Below are 18,926 nucleotides of genomic sequence, written 5' to 3'. Positions count from 1 at the left end.
TTCGTTAACACGTTTTCATTGACACGTTTTTCATCCTTCTCTGGTGCGTTAGAGATCTTACAGAAGAACGTGTCCATTTTTCTCTTTTCAAACTGGAGTCATTTTCTAATAGACACCTGAGTAAAACAAATATAAAATTTTGCAGATGGCAGCATACGCTTCTTTATAGAATTTGCCCCTTAGTGCCAATTCTTGCCCTAACCTTAAGCCCCTGCTGAAATCTGGTACAAATTCTGGCACTCAAGTTAGATGCTCTGAGGCCATATTCTACAATTCTACCTGCAGCGTTTCACAACACCCCTGACATGTCCATGGCCACGCCCAGTGGCATAGCGAGGGTGAGAGGCGCCCCTCCCCGCCCTCTTCTCTGCCCCCACCCCATACATTCCTTCCCCAGCCCCTCCTGCTGTGCACGCATGCCCCCTCTCTTCTCCCGTACCTCTTTAATGTTCCTGGTGTTAGCAGCCACCCCGGCCTGCTGCTCGCGCTAGCGTTGGCTCTTCCTCTGACGTCACTTTCTAGGTCCAGGATGTGACGTCGGAGGAAGAGCCGGCGCGAGCAGCAGGTTAGGGTTGCTGCTTGCGCCACGAATGTTAAAGAGGTACGAAGGAAAGGAAGAGACGTGTGTCTGCAGTAGTAGGGAGCGGAGAAAGAGCCAGGGGGGGGGCAGAGAGGAAGGCGGGCATGTGGGATAAAAGCTGAGAAAATGGCCACCCAATGGAGTATGTCATGCTGACAGTTTTCTATTATCCTCTGGTAGGAACTACACTGAAAATCATACTTAAAGAGCTTGCAGTCAATGCTGGAGCCCTTTGCGCATGATATGTGGGATATTTAGCATATGCGGATACGTTAACATTAACCCAACAGTATATGAGCATGTGTTTTAATTTTAATATACCTTTCGTACATTGGATCCAAGTATTCTCTGGTTTTAGTTTATGGCTCGGAAGGTCATTTTCTTATCGAGGTCATCCATGATTGAATTATACATAATATAAATGCCAGGCTTAAATGTCTGTTTAAAGGGGGGGGGGAAGCTTGAACAAAAATAGCAGTACTTGATAATTGGTTTCTTTTTCTAAATTGCTATTTTCCACTAGAGGAATTCACTAAACTCTTTGGCTACCAACAGCACTGCAGATTTGGAGTTTGTGTGGACAAAGAACAGGAGGCCCTGGTAACCGATGGAGCATGGGGAGCATGGAGCCCCTTTGGAGCTTGTTCGAGATCCTGTGGAGGTGGCATTAAGACGGCAGCCCGAGAGTGCAACAGACCAGAGTAAGTAGAGTGGCTTTTAATTAATCATTTCAAAGGAAACCATTAATAACGTTTATTAGTTATATAAATGCTGCTGTTTCCTCACTTCTGGTCAGTAGCGTAGTAAGGGAGGGGGATGGACTGCCCTAGGCATCATCTTCATGGGGTGTCAGCACCTCTCCGTCCCCCCCCTCAATGCCATACTCACGCTCTCCCTTCTTCCCCCCCCCCCCCCACCCCGTACCTCTTTAAAAATCTTCCCTAGCGCAAGCAACTTCTATGGCCTGCTGCTCATGCTGGCCTGGCTCCCCTTTGAAATCACTTCCTAGTCACAGGACCAGGAAGTGACATCAAAGGGAAAGCCAACACCAGCGCAAGTAGCAGGTCGGAGGAGCTGCCCATGCTGGCGAGGTAAGGGGAGGGCGCGAGTGTGGCGGGGGGCAGAGAGGAGGGTGCAGTGGGGTGCTACTGCCCCAGCGCCATCTACCCTCACTACGTCACTGGTTCTGGTATTCAAAATAAATGATATGACTTCTGCTATAAAGGACTAAGGCCCAAAGCCGAGTATAGAGATGCTTAGAAGAGTACGTCATCTTATTTTTTTTTTCTGCAACATTTTGCAGTTTTGGTTTAGGCCATTATTTTATCTCAGTTGGACTATGGCAGCTCGCTTTATGCTTGTTTAAGTAAATGTAATTTGAGGAGGGTAAAACTTATCCAGAATACGGCGGCTAACTGATACATGGTAAACATAAATATGCCCATGTGACGCCTTTACTGAGATCCAATTTTTATTAAAATTTCTTGAAACGCCTATCATACATTCTAAGCATTTTACATCGTTAAAAATAAGGGGGAGACTTACAAGGGCATATTGACGAGACAAATTTGGACTAGGCACGAAAACAATGGGCAAGTATAGATGAAATACGATAATTACAAGAAAGGCTTCCTGTTTAATTTAAATGTGCAACTGTAATTTTCAAAATCCTATAATGGTGTTTTTTTCTCCTTTGGTTCCTGTCTCATTTAATTCACGAGAAATCTCTAATTCTAGGAGCTCTCAGAAATATAAACGTGGCCTTCCCACGGTTAAAAAAAAAACTAGGGGCAATTTTTGTCGATCATTTTCTTTTTTATTCGTAAAAGTTTGGCATGACCTTCCTTCTATAATTAGAGTTCTCTCTCATCTGCCCACTTTTCATAAAGTACTGAAGACATATTTCAGAAATTTACTAACGATCCTTCTTTTTCTAATAATCAATCATAAAAGATAAAATTCTGACTTAAAAAGATATAGGGCCTCTTTTACAAAGGTGCACTAAGCGTTCTAGTGCGGATTTAGCGCGGGCTGAATCAACACATGTGCTAACCGCTGACGCGTCCATAAGATAACATGCACGCTTTAGCGTGTGCGTAGCGTAATATAATATTTAGCGCGCGGTAAAAAGCATATCGCACCTTTGTAAAAGAGGGGCATAGTTTCTGCTCTAATCTCCTCTATAATTTTATTAATGTTTTGTTAACCAAGTCAAGCCCTCCTGTTGGCATGAATTGGTATAAAAAAAAATCAAAGATTAGATTAGTGTAACTAGTTCAAGATTTCCGAGTGACTGTCTTTTTTGGTTACTTATCTCTCTACTGCTGCCCTATGTACGTGTTTGGTTAAGCAGAGACTGTGAGATAGTTGTCTTCATTTTTCTGATAAGCAAATCATTACACCTGGCGTGTGCTTGTTGCATGTTTGCAATTTCTCCGTCATTTGGAAGCTACTGCTAGTACAGGCCCTCTTTTACTGAGGTTTCTACCGTGACCCGGGGCGTTAAATTCTCTAATGCTCAGAGGAATTCTACCGTGGCTTAGTAAAAGGGAGGGCTGACAGTTAGCCATTGCTTTTTGTTAAATATACATGAATTTAGACTGTATTTGACAGTGCATGAGCAATTTTGAACTATGTGCGATTTGAAACATCTAAGGAGTAAAAAAAAAAAAATCCGGAGTCCAGTTTCTGCTTCTCAAGTTGGCCAGAGTTGGAATTATTGCAGAGAAAAGATGCTCATAGTTCCTTGTTTTGAGGAAGGGATCTCAGCCATTGCATAACAGTGACACCTAGTGGCCAGAATTAAGTTGCACACACACAGATTCTAAAGAGTAGTGGAGAATTCTGTGCAAAAAGGTTCAAAATACCATATTTTAAAATTTGACATATTTTATTTGATAATATAATCATTGTCTTTGAGTAATAATTATTTTAAACTACAATACAACCCCCCCCCCCCCCCCAATAATTCAAAGATGCACGATGTTATGCAGAGTTCCTCCAGGAGTACATCATATGATACTGCATCACATCCCCTTAGGCCAGGGATCTCAAAGTCTCTCCTTGAGGGCCGCAATCCAGTCGGGTTTTCAAGATTTCAGATCCTATGTGCATGCACTGCTTTCAATGCATATTCATTGGGGAAATCCAGAAAACCTGACTGGATTGCGGCCCTCAAGGAGGGACTTCGAGACCCCCTGCCTTAGGCTGTTTTCATCGTGATAACGCTCCGGGCCACACATCGCTTCTAGTACGGCAATTTCTGTCAAATAAAAAACATTACGGTATGTCCTCGTCCACCTTATTCACCGGATCTGGTACCGTGAGACTTCTGGCTCTCCCCCAAAGTCAAAATGGCCATGAAAGGTGAACGTTTTGAATCGATTCAGGACATCGAGGCAGCTGTGACAGCACAACTAAAGACACTCGCGAAAGAGAACTTCCAGAACTGCTTCAGAAAGTGGCAAGAATGATTGGATAAGTGTGTGGGAAACGATGGGGAGTCTTTTGAGGGGGATTCATGGCAATGTGTCTTTTACGGTAATATTTTTTTGTTGTTGTTGTTTAAACATTCACTGTATTTTTTGATCATGCATACACAAACAGAGAGATTCCACCTCATCGCCCTGAGTACATCACATCCAAACTCCCTCAATAGAGGACAAAGGGATTGAGGGGTACAGATAGGAGTAGAGGTAGGTTATAGAAATAGTCAAGGACCACTGCACAGGCAATAGGCCTGATGGGCCGCCGCGGGAGCGGACCGCTGGGCGAGATGGACCTCCGATCTGCCTCAGCGGAGGCAACTTCTTATGTTCTTAATATACTTCCGCCCAGCCACTCTGCTCTCAAGCCAAGAAATGACTATACATCCCTGCAGGAAGATCTCTCCAGATGGAAGCAGCTCATAAACACTCATATAGCCACTACATCCTCCATCTTTGGAACCAATTGCCTGCCCAGATAAGATCACAAGACTCACTGATGATCTTTAGGAAAACGCTGAAGACTCATCTCTTCAATTGAACAGTGCTAAAGGACATCCTCCTCCTAGCTCCCCTTCCTTTCTCCTCTCTCCTCCCTCTTCTGTTCCCTGCTCCCCTTCCTCTAACTCCTTGCGCCCCTGCCGCTCCCCCATCTCTGCCCTCCTCTTGCCTCCTCCCTTCCCGTGCTCCCCTTGCTCCCCCTCCCCTTCTCTCTCTACGTCTTCTCCCCTGTCTCTTCTTCAAATGCCTATTATTTTATTGTCCTGTAACTTTACTGTGAATGTCAATTGTAACCCGTTCTGAGCTCCCAGGAGAACGGGATAGAAATCTAAATAAATAAGATGCACATAAGCACCTACACATACACGTACACACACACACACACACACTTCTCCACTGCTTCAGGAGCTTCCCTTACAAGGCGGCCAATTGCCCATCAATTCCAGCCATTTTCTGATTGATCTGAAGGGTGGTTAAAACGCTGCACCGAAACCCATAAACTTCAGATGAAAGGGAATTGCTTCCTAACCCCATAAGTCACCCCAGATGAGAAGCTTTCTTCTCAATTTCTTTACTTTCTTTTCTCCTTTTTTGTCCTTTTGAGAACTTGTTCCAGCAGGCATGCCTTAGAAAACCATGTGTTAATGTGGCTATTTTCCATCAATCAATGCTAACTTCATAACTTTAGTGATGAGATTAAGTAGCTAAGAATACACATAATGACATTAGAGAAATCCATTTTGCAGCAGTTTGACACCCATCAGCATTAACCCGTTTGGCGAAACTGTTAAATGAACAACTGCATAAGCATTCCCTCTTTAAAGACCCTAATTAAAAATTCCAATTATGATAATTAGCTAGTAAAGCCCGAGATGCGGAGCTTGGAATGTGGACAGCCTCTAGTTCTGGTGGTATTTTAAAAAAAGGATCTGCCAATGCATTTGCTGCCATTTTTCAAATAATAGCAGGGATCAAGCATGAGACTTCCGGGCCCCCTCCCATTCCCTTCAGCTGTCTGCCACCAACACGGACTGCTCTCCGCTTCATCTCATCCTTGCTGAACTAAGAAGTTATGTCGGAAGGGGGCGGGATGAATTGAGAGCAGGCCGCACTGGGCTCCCGACCGCTCTGGGCTCTTGGGCACTGGCCGGGTCCCCGTATTATCAGTCCGGCCCTGGCATGGATACAACAGCTTCAATGTGGAGGTGTCGGCACCTGCATGTGGAAGCGACGATGCCCCCTGAGTGTGCCGTTGTCCAAAGAGTGCCTTGCTTATATGTGCAGATTTAGGGTCGCCAGATTTGCTCTATATAAAAAAAAAAAAAAAAAGGGAACACTTGGTCCCACCCTGCTCCGCCTACAGCTTCACCCTGTTCCAACCCCAGCCCCGCCCCCGCACAAATCTCCCCGAGCTCAGGACCGCGTCTACGTATTTGTGAACATCAACGCAGCGATGTCCTGCGCACGCACGCACATATATTATGTCATCGCGTCCGCATCCGCACATGGCGCACGCACCCTCCAGACAAAGGCCCTGAGGTCAGGGACTTCCAAAACCTGGACAAACTGCCGGGTTTTGGAAATCCCTCTGGGCACCCGGAGGGTCCTGTTAAACGAGGACATGTCCGGATTTTTCTGGATGTCTGGTAACCCTATGCAGATTGAATTGCCTTAGGAAGCATGGATTGTCTGATTTGTCCCTGTCACATCCTTAGCCCTTGTACTGTTCTATCAATTTGAATTTCTTCTAGATTAAAGTCAGAGGGCCAGGTATATGAAAGAGTTTTTCTCAATTTTCCTTTCTTTGGAGAGTGCATGTGGGTCTCAGTGTTACATTACAGTAAAATGACTTGCTGCTAAATGGATTTTGTGTTCAGCGAGCTGGCTGAGTTAACAAAGCATCTATTGATCGTGTTTGGTTGTGTCTAGGGTTACCATATGTCCAGGAAAACACGGAAATGTCCTGTTTTTCCAAAAAGAGGGATTTCCAAAACTCAGAAGATTGCCCGGGTTTTGGAAATCCTGTGCCTGGAAGCCTTTGCACATGCGCTGCCGTCTCCATGATGACATCATACGCACGTACGTATGCATGTGATGTCATTGTGTCTGGGCATGTGTGAAGGCTTCCAAATGTGACCTTCAAGCTCGGGGAGGTTTGTTTGGGGGCGGAGCTAGAGGCAGAACGGAGGAGTTCTGGGGCAGGAAGGGGTGGGGACAGGTGTCCTGTTTTTTTTCAGAGAGGAAATCTGGCAACCCTAGTTGTGTCCACGTCTTCTTGTTAATGTGAGAATCAGTTTCAACTGCCAGAAAGTGATTGTAAAAAAAAAAAATAAATAAATGATGGTTTTATCAACCTGTAATTGTTGGGGCAATGGTGATAGAATAAAAGTCTGGGAAAGTTCAATCTTCCATAGAAAAATAGGTTTAAGATAAAGAAAGGGAAACTCTGATTGAAAAGGTGGTGGATATTTGGAGTCTTCAGGACATAAATTGAGGTTGAGGGGTAGTTAGGAAATTCTTTTTCAAGGAGAGGGTGGTGGCAGTGGCATAGCGAGGGTGAGAGGCGCCCCTCCCCTGCCCTTGTCTCCGCTCCCACCGCTCCTTCCCCGATTCCCCCTGCTGTGCCTGCGTGCCCCCCTTCCCCCGTATCCTGTTCACTGTTGTGAGTAACAACTTCAACGCGCTCTTTGCGATCCCGGAGGCTCTCCCACTGTTGTCACTTCCTACGTGCGGCACTCGGAAATGACGTCAGCGGGAGAGCTGACGCGATCGCGAGGAACGCAATGAAGTTGTTGCGCTCATGGTGGTGAACAACTAGAGGTACGGGGGAAGGGGAGTGGCATGGCGCCCGGAGCGGATCGCCCCCTCGCCCCCCCTTTACTACGCCACTGGGTGGTGGATGCCTGGAATGCCCTCCCGAGGGAGGTGGTGGCGAGGAAAACTGTGATGGAATTCAAGAAAGCATGGAATGAACACAGCGGATCGCTAATTAGAATATGAAAGGGTTAACTTTCACGGTCTGGATCGCACAAAGGAGATGGTTTGGGTAGGTTGGAGTGAGCTCCAACAGCAACTCCAGTAGTTGGAACCTAAGGACAGTACCGGGAGGACTTCTAAGGTCTATGGCCCAGAAATAACAAAGAAAAATTGTAACGCGTGTGATTACAAGGCAAACTGGATGGACCATTCAGGTGGGGGGGCTGTGTGGTGTAGTGGTTAAAGCTATAGCCTCAGCACCCTGAGGTTGTGGGTTCAAACCCACGCTGCTCCTTGTGACTCTGGGCAAGTCATTTAATTCCCCCCCCCCCATTGCCCCAGGTACATTATATAGATTGTGAGCCCACTGGGACAGACAGGGAAAAATGCTAAATAAATCCATGTAAACCATTCTGAGCTGCCCTGGGAGAATAATATAGAAAATTGAATAAATAGTGTGAAAAATTTCAGCCTCTGATAACCAGAGCTGGTATTGTGACATCATAATGCCTCATTCCACCAATGCCTGAGAGCCAACCTCATCAGTGATGTCGCAATGTCTTGATTGCCTTATACTTGGCTCACTTTTACTACATTTTGATTTCTAGAGTGGCGCAGTAGTTAAAGCTACAGCCTCAGAATCCCGAGGTTGTGGATTCAAACCCATGCTGCTCCCTGTGATTCTGGGCAAGTTATTTAATCCCCCTTTTACCCAAGGACATTAGATAGATTGTGAGCCCACCAGGACAGACAGGGGAAAATGCTCAAGTACCTGAATAAATGAATGTAAACCATTTTGCGCTCTCCTGGGAGAATGGTATAGAAAATTGAATAAATAAATAAATATTGAGGTAGAACAACTGAATATGAGGTCCTACACTTAAACAAGTAACTTAGCCATTTAATTTAAGGCTGCTATTTGAGCAGTTCTAATATATGGATAAACCTATCCAGAAATATCATTATGTGGATAACTTTTCTATCATTTTGAATTTCATCTGGATTAAAGAACATATAAATGAGAAATCCGAGGGCTAGGTGTACGAAAGCGATTTTTTCAATTCTCCATTCTCCTGTTCTTATATGAATAATTTTTGACTAGCTATCAGTCAATGTGTGGCCTAAAATTATGCATCAGTTGGCATCTAGTGCTAACTGCAGAAGTTCTTTTGGATATCAACCGCTAGGTTATTAAGGAGTTTTCGAGAAGCTGGGCCTTCTTTTTCTGAATGATTTCCGCTAGTTAGGCAGTACTTAGTAATATGAATGCAGTATTTCACGTATTGGTAAATGAACCCCAAAGAGATTCAGGGAACATTTCTACTTGTTGACAACGATGAAAACGAAAACAAAAACTGTGGATACAGATGTTCTGGAGATAATTTATTAAACACTGACATATAAAACCATGAAAATTCAATTAAAAAAGTACAATGATAAAAAATACTGTGATAAAAATCCAACCGGACTCTACACGGTCTGTGTTTCGGCGAACAATGCATTTTTTTTTTCCTACTTCAGCTTGTCTGCGGTGTTCTTTGCTCACACGTTTAAAGACAATAGACTGATTTCGGTCCAATTCTTTATATGTGAGGTTGCAAATCATTGGACCCCTGAGGAAGGCGTGTACGCCGAAACACGGACCGTGAAGGGTCCGGTTGGATTTTTATCATTGTACTTTTTTAATTGAATTTTCATGGTTTTATATGTCAGTGTTTAATAAATTATCTCCAGAACATCTGTATCCACAGTTTTTGTTTTCATCGGTGGATTGTTTTCACTTTGGTTCATCCGGTTTCCCCATTTTTCTTTGTTGTAATAATAATAATAATAATAATAATAATAACTTTATTTTTTATACCGCAATACCACAAAACAGTTCAGAGCGGTTTACAGGATAAGAGACTGTACATTTACAGCGAAGTTACAGCTTAGTTATAGCGAAGTTACATCGAGGTTACAGCATATCGAAAAACAGTTCAGAGCGATTTATACAATGTAGGTGCAGAGAATTAGTTAACAATTATATGGTATAAACCAGTGACAATTACAAAATGATCCAATAATTGTTGCATGGGGGGAGGGGAAGGATAGGGAGGGAGGCAAGGGATTATTAGTTTGGTCGGGGGGACGGGGGGTTAGAGGAATTTATCAAAGAGGTATGTTTTTAGAGATTTCCTGAAGGATTGATAAGTTGGGGCAAGAGAGATGAGAGTGGACAGGCAGTCATTCCATTTGCCAGCTTGGAAAGAGAGGGTTTTGTCGAAGAATCTTTTGTGGATGCATCCTTTTGGGGAGGGGTAGGCAAACAGGTGTGCATTGCGTGTACAGTTAGAGCCTGGGAAGGTGAAGTGGCGTGAAAGGTATATCGGGGCTGAGCCAGTTAGGGTTTTGAAGCAGAGGCAGGCGAATTTGAAGATGATCCTTGCTTCGAACGGTAGCCAGTGAAGTTTCCTGTAGAAAGGGCTGATGTGGTCTGATTTTTTGAGCCCGTAGATGAGGCGGACTGCGGTATTCTGAATAAGTCGTAGTCGTTTAATTGTTTTCTTGTAGGAGCCCAGATATATGATATTGCAGTAATCCAGGGAGTTTAGAATTAGGGATTGGACCAGCAATCTGAAGGTGGGAAAATCAAAGTAATGTTTGATGGAGCGGAGTTTCCACAGGGTGGAAAAACATTTTTTGACCTGGGTGTTAGTGTGTTCTTCTAAAGTGAGGCATCGGTCCAAGATGACTCCGAGGATTTTTATAGAAGAGTTGATTGGATATGTTAAGCCATTAAGATGCAGGGTGGTGGATGTTAGTTTGTGGTTGGGACTTGCAAGGAAGAACTTGGTTTTTTCTGGGTTTAGTTTCAGTTTGAAGCGAGTGGTCCAGTTTTCTACCATGGTGAGGACAGTTGAGATGAATTGTTCTGTCTCATGTGACAGTGAGGTGATGGGTATGATGATTGTAATGTCATCCGCGTAGATATAGGATTTCAGGTTACGGTTCGATAACATGTGTCCCAGTGATGCCATGTAGATATTGAATAGTGACGGGGATAGGGGGGAGCCCTGGGGGACTCCGCAGGGGTTGCTCCATGTGTGGGAGAAGGTTCCGTCATTATGGACTTGGTAGGTTCGGTTTTTTAGGAAGCCTGTGAGCCAGGTTAGTACTTGTCCGGCGATGCCTATGGAGTCGAGGCAGTTAATCAGAATGTCATGGTCTACTAGGTCGAAGGCACTGCTGAGGTCGAACTGTAGTAGCAGTGCGCTGTTTCCCAGTGAGAATAGTTGGAGGAGGTGATTGGTTAGTGAGGCTAGAACGGTTTCCGTACTGTAATTGGTGCGGAATCCAGACTGGGATTCGTGGAGGATGTTAAATTTCTCTAGGTATGATGTGAGGTAGTGATTGACTAGTCCTTCCATGATTTTTTGGAAGAGAGGAATATTGGCGATGGGTCTGTAGTTGGAGATTACGGAGGGAGATTCTTTGGGGTTTTTAATTATTGGAGATACGAGGATGTGTCCAAGTTCCAGTGGGAAGTGGCCGGTTGTCATGCACAAGGTTATCCAGTTGAAGAGTTCCGCTTTGAAGGGGAGGGGGGCAGTTTTCATGATGGTTGGAGGGCAGTTATCTAGTAGGCAGTTGGATTTGGAATATTTTGAGTATAGCTTGAGAAATAGGTTCCAGTCTGGGTTATTGAAGTGAGACCAGGTCATGTCTGCTGGTGAGCCATCCTTTTCTGGAGAGGGTGGTTGGATATATGGGTAAGTGCTAGTTGTTGTGAGCGATGTTTTCAAGTTGAGAATTTTGTTGGCGAAGTAGTCAGCTAGGTTTGTTGGGGAGGGTGGTAGATCAGTGGGGGAGCTTTTATGTGGGACGGTGTCAAATAAGGAGTTAACTATTCTGAAGAGTTTATTAGTGTTTAGGGATGGGGTGTTGATAAGTTGGGAGTAGTGCTTGTGTCGTTTTTCTTTAATCATTTTTTTGTATTCTGTGACTTTAATTCGCCATGAGTGTCTATCTGTGTTTGTGCCTGTTTTGCACCAGGTTCTTTCCAGTTTGCGTACTTCACGTTTGAGGGCAAGAAGATCTGCATCGAACCATTTAGCGGAGGAGCGGTGTTTTTTCTTGTAAAGTTTCAGTGGAGCAATGTCGTTTAGGGTCTTATTGCTGAAATTGTTCCAGTCTGAGATGAAGTTAGGGTCAGGATCTGGGATGGATGTTGGGTTGTAGTGGGACCAGAATTCTTCTGGGTTAAGTTGGCCTCTAGACCATTTTGTTTTTTCTTTGTGGGTGGTTTTTGGTTGTTTTTTGGTTTGTTTTATTAGCCAGTGTAATTTGAAATTGCAACGGAGGTGATCAGACCAGGGGGTGGTGGACCAGTTTTCTTCTTTAAGGTTGATGCTGGGGGTTGAAGTGGTATTGGGGAGGAAGGAGATCAGATCTAGGTGATGGCCTTTGTCATGGGTTTTTGTAGGGGGTGGTTTAGAGAAACCTAGGGATGTTAGGAAGGAGAGGAGATCGGCCACGTTGGAATTCTCTTCCTGTTCAAGGTGTAGATTGACGTCCCCTGCAAGAAGATTGTGGGTGCCCGCGACGGAATTTGTGAGGAGGTATTCATAGAAATCTTCTTTGGCTTGGTTCCATTTGCTGGGGGGGAGTAAAATAGTGTAATAGTTAGATTGTCTTTGCAGTCAGCTTTGGAGATTTTGCAAGCCAACGATGCCTGATATCCGATTCTGGAAATACTTTGCCATTTTTGAAAATGATAATGACATACTAACTATATAATCAAAATGCAACAGATGTCGGAGCTAATTTAATTTGAATCGGAAGCATTTTGGAGACTTCTGGATTGCGACTGGAGAAACATAGCCTCTCCAAACTAAGGTTTTCCAGACGATCTTTTCATTGGAAATTTATGTATGTCTACCTTACATGTCGTTGCCACAGACCGAGTAACAGTGGGAAATACTGTGTGGGCCGGCGAATGAAATTTAAATCCTGCAACACGGAGCCTTGCTCGAAACAGAAGAAGGACTTTCGAGAGGAGCAGTGTGCGCATTTCGATGGCAAACATTTTAACATCAATGGTCTACCTCCTACTGTCCGTTGGGTGCCTAAGTACAGTGGAAGTGAGTATGATCATGTTCCCCTTTGTTGATCCAGCTTCACTGGCTCCCAGTCCGCTGTAGGATCCAGTTCAAATGCGCATGCATAATCTTCAAACTTCTCTATGGAATAGTTGATCCTTTTGTCCCCTTATGTTGGAATATCCTTCGACTTTGCCATTTGAGAGACACACCAAGATATAAGTTAGCCTTCCCTTCCTTTAAGAGAATTAAATCTACTGGGAAGCTCAGTCGATCTTTTGTTTTCAAGTTTGTAGAGATCTGGAATGAACTTCCCGACTCCATTAGGCTTTTAGGCCGGCTGCAATTATTTCGTAAATTCCTGAAAACTTTGTTGTTCTCGCAATTTTTAAATTTGTTAACTACAGCCTCAACGAAATGATAATATTGTAGTTATTTTTCTTATGTACTTTAGTTTTGAATTAGTTCTTCTTTCTCCTATGTTTTCTGCTATGTACTCTAGTCTTAATTATATGTGAACATCAGCTGGGCGATGACCTGGTCTATAAACCGAAGATTAGATTAGATTAGAGAGGCCGGTCACTAGTGTCTGTGAGCGATGATGTCACAAATGCAGTCACTTCTGGGCTTTTTTTTTTTTTCTTTTCCAGTTTTAATGAAGGACCGTTGCAAGTTGTATTGCAGAGTGGCTGGAAGTACAGCGTACTACCAGCTCAAGGACAGAGTTGTTGACGGCACTCTGTGCAGCCCAGATGCAAATGATATCTGCGTCCAAGGGCTCTGCCGGGTGAGTATTTTTCTGTATGAAATATTTGATTACTTGGGCCGCCTTTTACGAAAGTGCGCTAAGCGTTTTAACGCGCACTAAAAAGCATAGCGCGCCTTAGTAAAAGAGGGGGTAGATGGTGTTTTCCTTGATGTATTTCCGGACGTCTTGAAGGGTGGGGCGGGCTAGGAAAGGGGTGAGTATATTTTTCCAGTTCATGGCGGTTTAAGCTTTCACTAATGCAAGAGATTTAAAATAAAAAAATTAACTGCTCGTCCGGTTGTGTCGTTTCGTTCGCAAATCAAGTTTTGCTCGATATTGCTATCTGCTGTGATTGAGAGGGGTGCTGGATAGTTCAATCACAATATTTACACAGATGGAAACGGCAAAGATAAAACTTGGTGGCTCCGGGTCAGCACACATGCACTGAACGTTGTTTATTCAATCTTGTTTTACTTAGCGAATTGGCATTGCTTAACTAGTGCATTAAAAAAAAGCAGGTCACAGTTGGCTGAAAATTGTTTTTGCGAGCAGGGCACTAAGGGGACCATTTTAGTAAAGTGTATTACGCAGTTAGAACAAAATCAAATCAAGTTGTGTTTAAATTACCAGACCTCAAATTACCCAAGGCAATGCTAAATTGAATTTTCGTGCCCTTAACTGGGGTGGTAAATTCATCATCGGTCTTTGGTAAAGCGACTTGTGCTGTGCAAAATTATTTAAATATCAATTATCAATAAATATAAATATGAAAGTGCTTTAAGTGCGTAAGGTGCTTGGAAAAGGGGAGCACTTAACTTTTGTGCCCGACGAATGCCCAACCGTTTCCCATTTGTTTTGTCAGGGCCTTGTATTACTGCGCCTAAACTGTTTTAGAGAATATTGTCAGCAACGTTATGATCCCTTCGCGATTTGTCGAATGCTTTCTCCGCGCCCCCCCCCAAAATTACTTCATGAGTTCAGTTCCTTTTCTTGTGCACAGAGAAAAACGCTGCTTCCCAGCATGCACAGAGAAAAACGCTGCTTCCCAGCATGCACAGAGAAAAACGCTGCTTCCCAGCATGCACAGAGAGAAACGCTGCTTCCCAGCATGCACAGAGAGAAACGCTGCTTCCCAGCATCCATAGAGAGAAACGCTGCTTCCCAGCATGCACAGAGAGAAACGCTGCTTCCCAGCATCCATAGAGAGAAACACTGCTTCCCAGCATCCATAGAGAGAAACGCTGCTTCCCAGCATGCATGGAGAAAATCGCTATTACCCTGAAAATCGCTGGGAATCGCTGCTTGCCTGCTGTACTGTACAGTAAGCCCTAAATTCGCGGTTTCAATAGTAAAAACGATGGCGCTTACACAAAACCGCGAACAACACCTAAAAAGTTATTTGCGGTTTTTCCGTATTCGCGGCTGTGTTCCACCCGCATCCACCGTGAGTACGGAGGGAGAAGTGTATATGGCACTTACAAATCAGTGCTGCCAAAAAGCGCTGTTTCGTGAACTGCATCCCGAGTTTGGCGCAGTTTATAGACTAGTGCAGCGTCCCGCCAACTTTTCGGCACCGGGGCACACTAGACAGGTATATGTTAGCATGCTGCTTAGGCACCTCTTTAGCTTCTATAGCTTGTATTCACAAGGAAGGGGGGGGGAGGGGGGTTACACAGGGATGGAGCATGGGCAGGATATAGGGGCTCCAGGCTCCCATTTACACACGTGATGTACAGAATACTTAAGTTACAATCACCCCTGCTGTACTTAGATTCCTATAGGGGGGGCCACATTTTCCATTTTGTAATATTTGGAGGGCCAGAACTTGCACTGTTGTATTTTGCCGCATGTTTCGTCAAATAGTGGCAAAATAATATCGTTCTTTGTCCTCTCCTCAGTCTCGTTCTCTCTCTCATGTACCCCTCAGCCTTCACCCAGTCTGTCTCTCAAGTATATATCCCCCCCCCCCCAGTCATGACTCTCTGAAAGCTAGAGCAGCTTGGTGCCAGAAGTTCAGGGAGGTCTTACGGTTTCAAGTCTGGTGAGCCTTGAACCCCACAATAGCAATGAGAACTTCCAGCTTCATGTGGCTCAAAGCTTGCAGAGAGCCAAGTCACCGAGTGGGCCAGATTCTGGACCGTGGGCCATAGATTGGCAAGCCTGACCTAGACGTATAATGTACAGAATACGAGATTCTGCGCTCTATAACTGGCACAAGTGTGGACGCTTAAAAGAGAAAGCGGATAATAAAATACCAGAATAGAATAGAATGCAGAGTTGCGTTAGTATTCTATTATGGATCCTATGCGCCTAAGTTCCATTATAGAATAGGCCCCTACCATACATTCTTGGGGCGCCTCAATGAAGGCACTGAGTTACAGAATTGCCCCCTGGGTTGGTTATGGACAGAGAAAGGGCATTGTCAGCACTTTCCATTTAGTGCACGGTAACACTTGTTTAATTAGCGCCTCAAGAGGAGATGGTAGGTACTTCACACTAATTCCAAACAGTCAACCTATAGGAATGAATATTTCAGTGTAGCAACTGCAGAGGATATATTTTATTTATAGCAATTTTGTACCATTATTGCAGAAAAAAATCCCATTCAAAATGGTTGGCAATAAAAAAAAGACAATTTTATTTAAAAATTATATACCGCCTGGAGTCGCAGCGGTTTCCAAATAAACATACATAAAGCAAAACCAATAAAAGAGCAGAGAAATTTAAACAAAAACCAATATAAGATACATCAAGGCTGGGCATACCTTTCGCAATTTCCACACAGCCTTTGCACTTACTGAGTGCTAATTTTTACCGTTAGACGTGAAGTAAGCTCACTTCAGTAAAGGGGCTCCTTAGTAAACTGGCATAACTTAACAAGTGCATTTAAAAAAAACAACAGGTCCGTGTTAGCTAAAAACGTTTTTTGTGTACAGCTTATTATACCCCCCTTTAATGCTTCCCAGCTGTCACCTGAGCCATGCACCTATATAGTTCAATATTTGTGGAGTGTCTTGAGTTTTTTTGTTTTTTTTCTTTTGCCTTTTTTCTTCTAAAGCAAGCCGGCTGTGACCATGTTCTCAACTCCAAAGCCAGGCGAGATAAGTGCGGTGTTTGCGGCGGTGACAGCTCCTCATGCAAAACAGTTGCAGGCACGTTCAATGCAGTTCATTACGGTAAGATGGTCTCCTTAAACGACCCCTCCCCTCCCCACCCGCCCAAGGAAAGAGATTTGTAAGGCTGCACCTATGTTCTGAAACAAATTTACTCCGAGAGGGTCTGCTTTGGGGGGGGGGGTGTCTGCTATTGGGAAGGAGGTGTCAGGAGGAGATGTGGTATATGGGGGGTTCTGTTTTTTGAAGAAGGGAGTCTATTATTGGGGAGAGGGTCTGTGATTGGGGAGCTCTGCTTTCAAGAGAGGGGGAGGTATTGAAAGGGGGCATCACTAATATTTGGAGGGCGGTAGGACCTTGTTGGGGAGCATCCTTTTTCCAATAGACTGCCAGTGTATCTTCGGCAACAGAAAGATTTGCATCGATTTTTAAGTCTTCTTGGTGTATGATATTGAAAATTTTTCAAGTGATGTATTATATTTGGTTGATATTTACTGTACACTTGATGTAAGTTTAAAAATGAATAAAAAATTATTTAAAAAAACGTCCTGCGGTAACACTGATATAAGGGAAACATGAAAGCATCTCGCAGGAAGGGAAAGCCGCGTGATTTTGCAATACATTGTGCATATTTTTTTTTGCAATCCTTTCTTAGGCTATAACGTTGTTGCTCGTATCCCAGCTGGTGCCACAAACCTCGACATACGGCAGCACAGTTATTCAGGGAAGGCCGAAGACGATAACTACCTTGGTGAGGCTGAATCTACATTACAATTCTTGCAGGCAGATTGGTGTCTGGGCCTGCCTCTCAGATCCCAGTCTACCAGGAGCAAATCCATTTTCATTCAGAGGCAGAATCAAATTATACTGCAGAGGTGAATCGATCATCACATCTTGCCAGTGTGCATATTTTGTCGGAAGCAGACTCTTTTTTGTAAGCTTTAAGTGAAGCAGTGGCATGGAAATGTCTAACTTAATTTTACAGGGGTTCTTCAGTCTTGCTGACTAGGTAGGTTGAAATGTTTTCCAGAGAGTATCTGGCTTAATAATCAACACTAAGCCCTCAAGGGAGATAGAGTAACTCATTTTAAAAAAGGCCCATTTTCCTTCAGCCCTGCAAGGCTTATGTACCTGATCGTACGGTTACCAGGACATGTCTGGGTGCCCGGAGGGACTTCCAAAACCCAGCAGTTTGTCCGGGTTATGGAAGTCCCCGATGTCGGGCCAGTATGTGGAGGACCTCCACGCATGTGTCAAAGTTGGCGTGATGACATCATATCCATGCGCGTGACTTCATTGTGTCAACATCCAAATATGCACGGAGGTCCGCCACATGCCCTGACGCCACAGAGGTTTGTGGGGGGCGTGGCTTGGGGGAGGGACAGGGCGGGGTTAGTGGCAGGACAGGGCGTGGCCATGAAGCTGGGATTTCAGCTAATAAAATCTGGTAACCCTACTTGATTGTGCAGAAAGAAATGATAAAAGGATATTTTCTCCCACAGGGAATCATCTCCTTTATTCTTAAACTATGCATTCTTAGGAAAGCATTTCCACGTGGCTAGCAGTGGAGTGGGTTGGTTGGAGTGTTCCTCTGATGTTATGTCCCTTGCTTATTCTGTAGAACTATCCTTAGACTAGGGTTACCATATGGCCCAGAAAAAGGAGGATGGATTGAGGCATCCGGGTTTTACCTCCATTGCTTTCAATCTGTCCTTCTTTCTTCCATTGCTTTCAATGGAAGTAAAACCCGGATGCCTCAATCCATCCTCCTTTTTCTGGAACCAAATGGTAACCCTACCCTAGACCATACTTTGTGGGTGACGGAATAATCGCGCGCCAGACGCCAGCGCGCCGACAATTCAACGAAAGACAGAAGCGCGCGGGGGAAAAAATCATTTTTAAAGAGCTCCGACGGGGGGTTTGGGGTGGCAACCACCCCACTTTATTGGTTAGTGTTCGCGCTGCTGTTGCGGGGGGGGGGTGAACCCCCCCATTATAGAGAAAACGGAACTTTTCCCGAAAAAAATCAGAAAAAGTTCCGTTTTCGCTATAATGGAGGTTTCCAACCCCCCGAGTCCCCCCTCCAACAGCAGCGCGAACACTAACCAATACCCCAAAACCCCCCCCCTGTCGAAGCTCTTTTAAAATTACTTTTTCCCCCGCGCGCTTCTGTCTTGCGCCGAATTGACGGCGCTGAATTGTCAGCGTGTCTTATTTTTGGCTTTTCTGACTGCTCCAGTTAGCTTTTCTTTTTTGATTTGTAACAATCCCTCACCTCTGAACCACATGCTCGGGTGTCTCAAAGGTCTGGAAACAATAGGGTTACCATATTTTACAGAGGAAAACCCCGGACACGTAACCCCACCCAGTTCCGTCTCCAGCCCCAGCGGAATTGGCAGTGGAGGAGAAAATTCCCGAAGCGCGCACCTGATTTTAAAATAT

At 44.4% G+C, this 18,926-nt stretch overlaps 1 protein-coding gene across 10 annotated transcripts in view; it reads left to right on the top strand.

Annotated features, from left to right (window-relative positions):
- The window catches only part of ADAMTS9 (ADAM metallopeptidase with thrombospondin type 1 motif 9), a 385,044-nt gene that overhangs the window by 262,053 nt on the left and 104,065 nt on the right, over window positions 1-18,926 (top strand). For all 10 annotated transcript variants that reach the window (XM_033926508.1, XM_033926507.1, XM_033926504.1 and 7 more), the window contains 5 exons: window positions 1,136-1,281; window positions 12,484-12,665; window positions 13,274-13,410; window positions 16,430-16,547; window positions 17,140-17,235. In XM_033926508.1, coding sequence (XP_033782399.1) covers window positions 1,136-1,281; window positions 12,484-12,665; window positions 13,274-13,410; window positions 16,430-16,547; window positions 17,140-17,235 — 679 coding nt within the window. The remainder of the gene's footprint in view (window positions 1-1,135; window positions 1,282-12,483; window positions 12,666-13,273; window positions 13,411-16,429; window positions 16,548-17,139; window positions 17,236-18,926) is intronic.

The sequence above is a fragment of the Geotrypetes seraphini genome, chromosome 17 (genome assembly GCF_902459505.1).
Source record: "Geotrypetes seraphini chromosome 17, aGeoSer1.1, whole genome shotgun sequence".
Taxonomy (NCBI): domain Eukaryota; kingdom Metazoa; phylum Chordata; class Amphibia; order Gymnophiona; family Dermophiidae; genus Geotrypetes; species Geotrypetes seraphini.
This window is presented reverse-complemented; position numbering and strand designations above follow the sequence as displayed.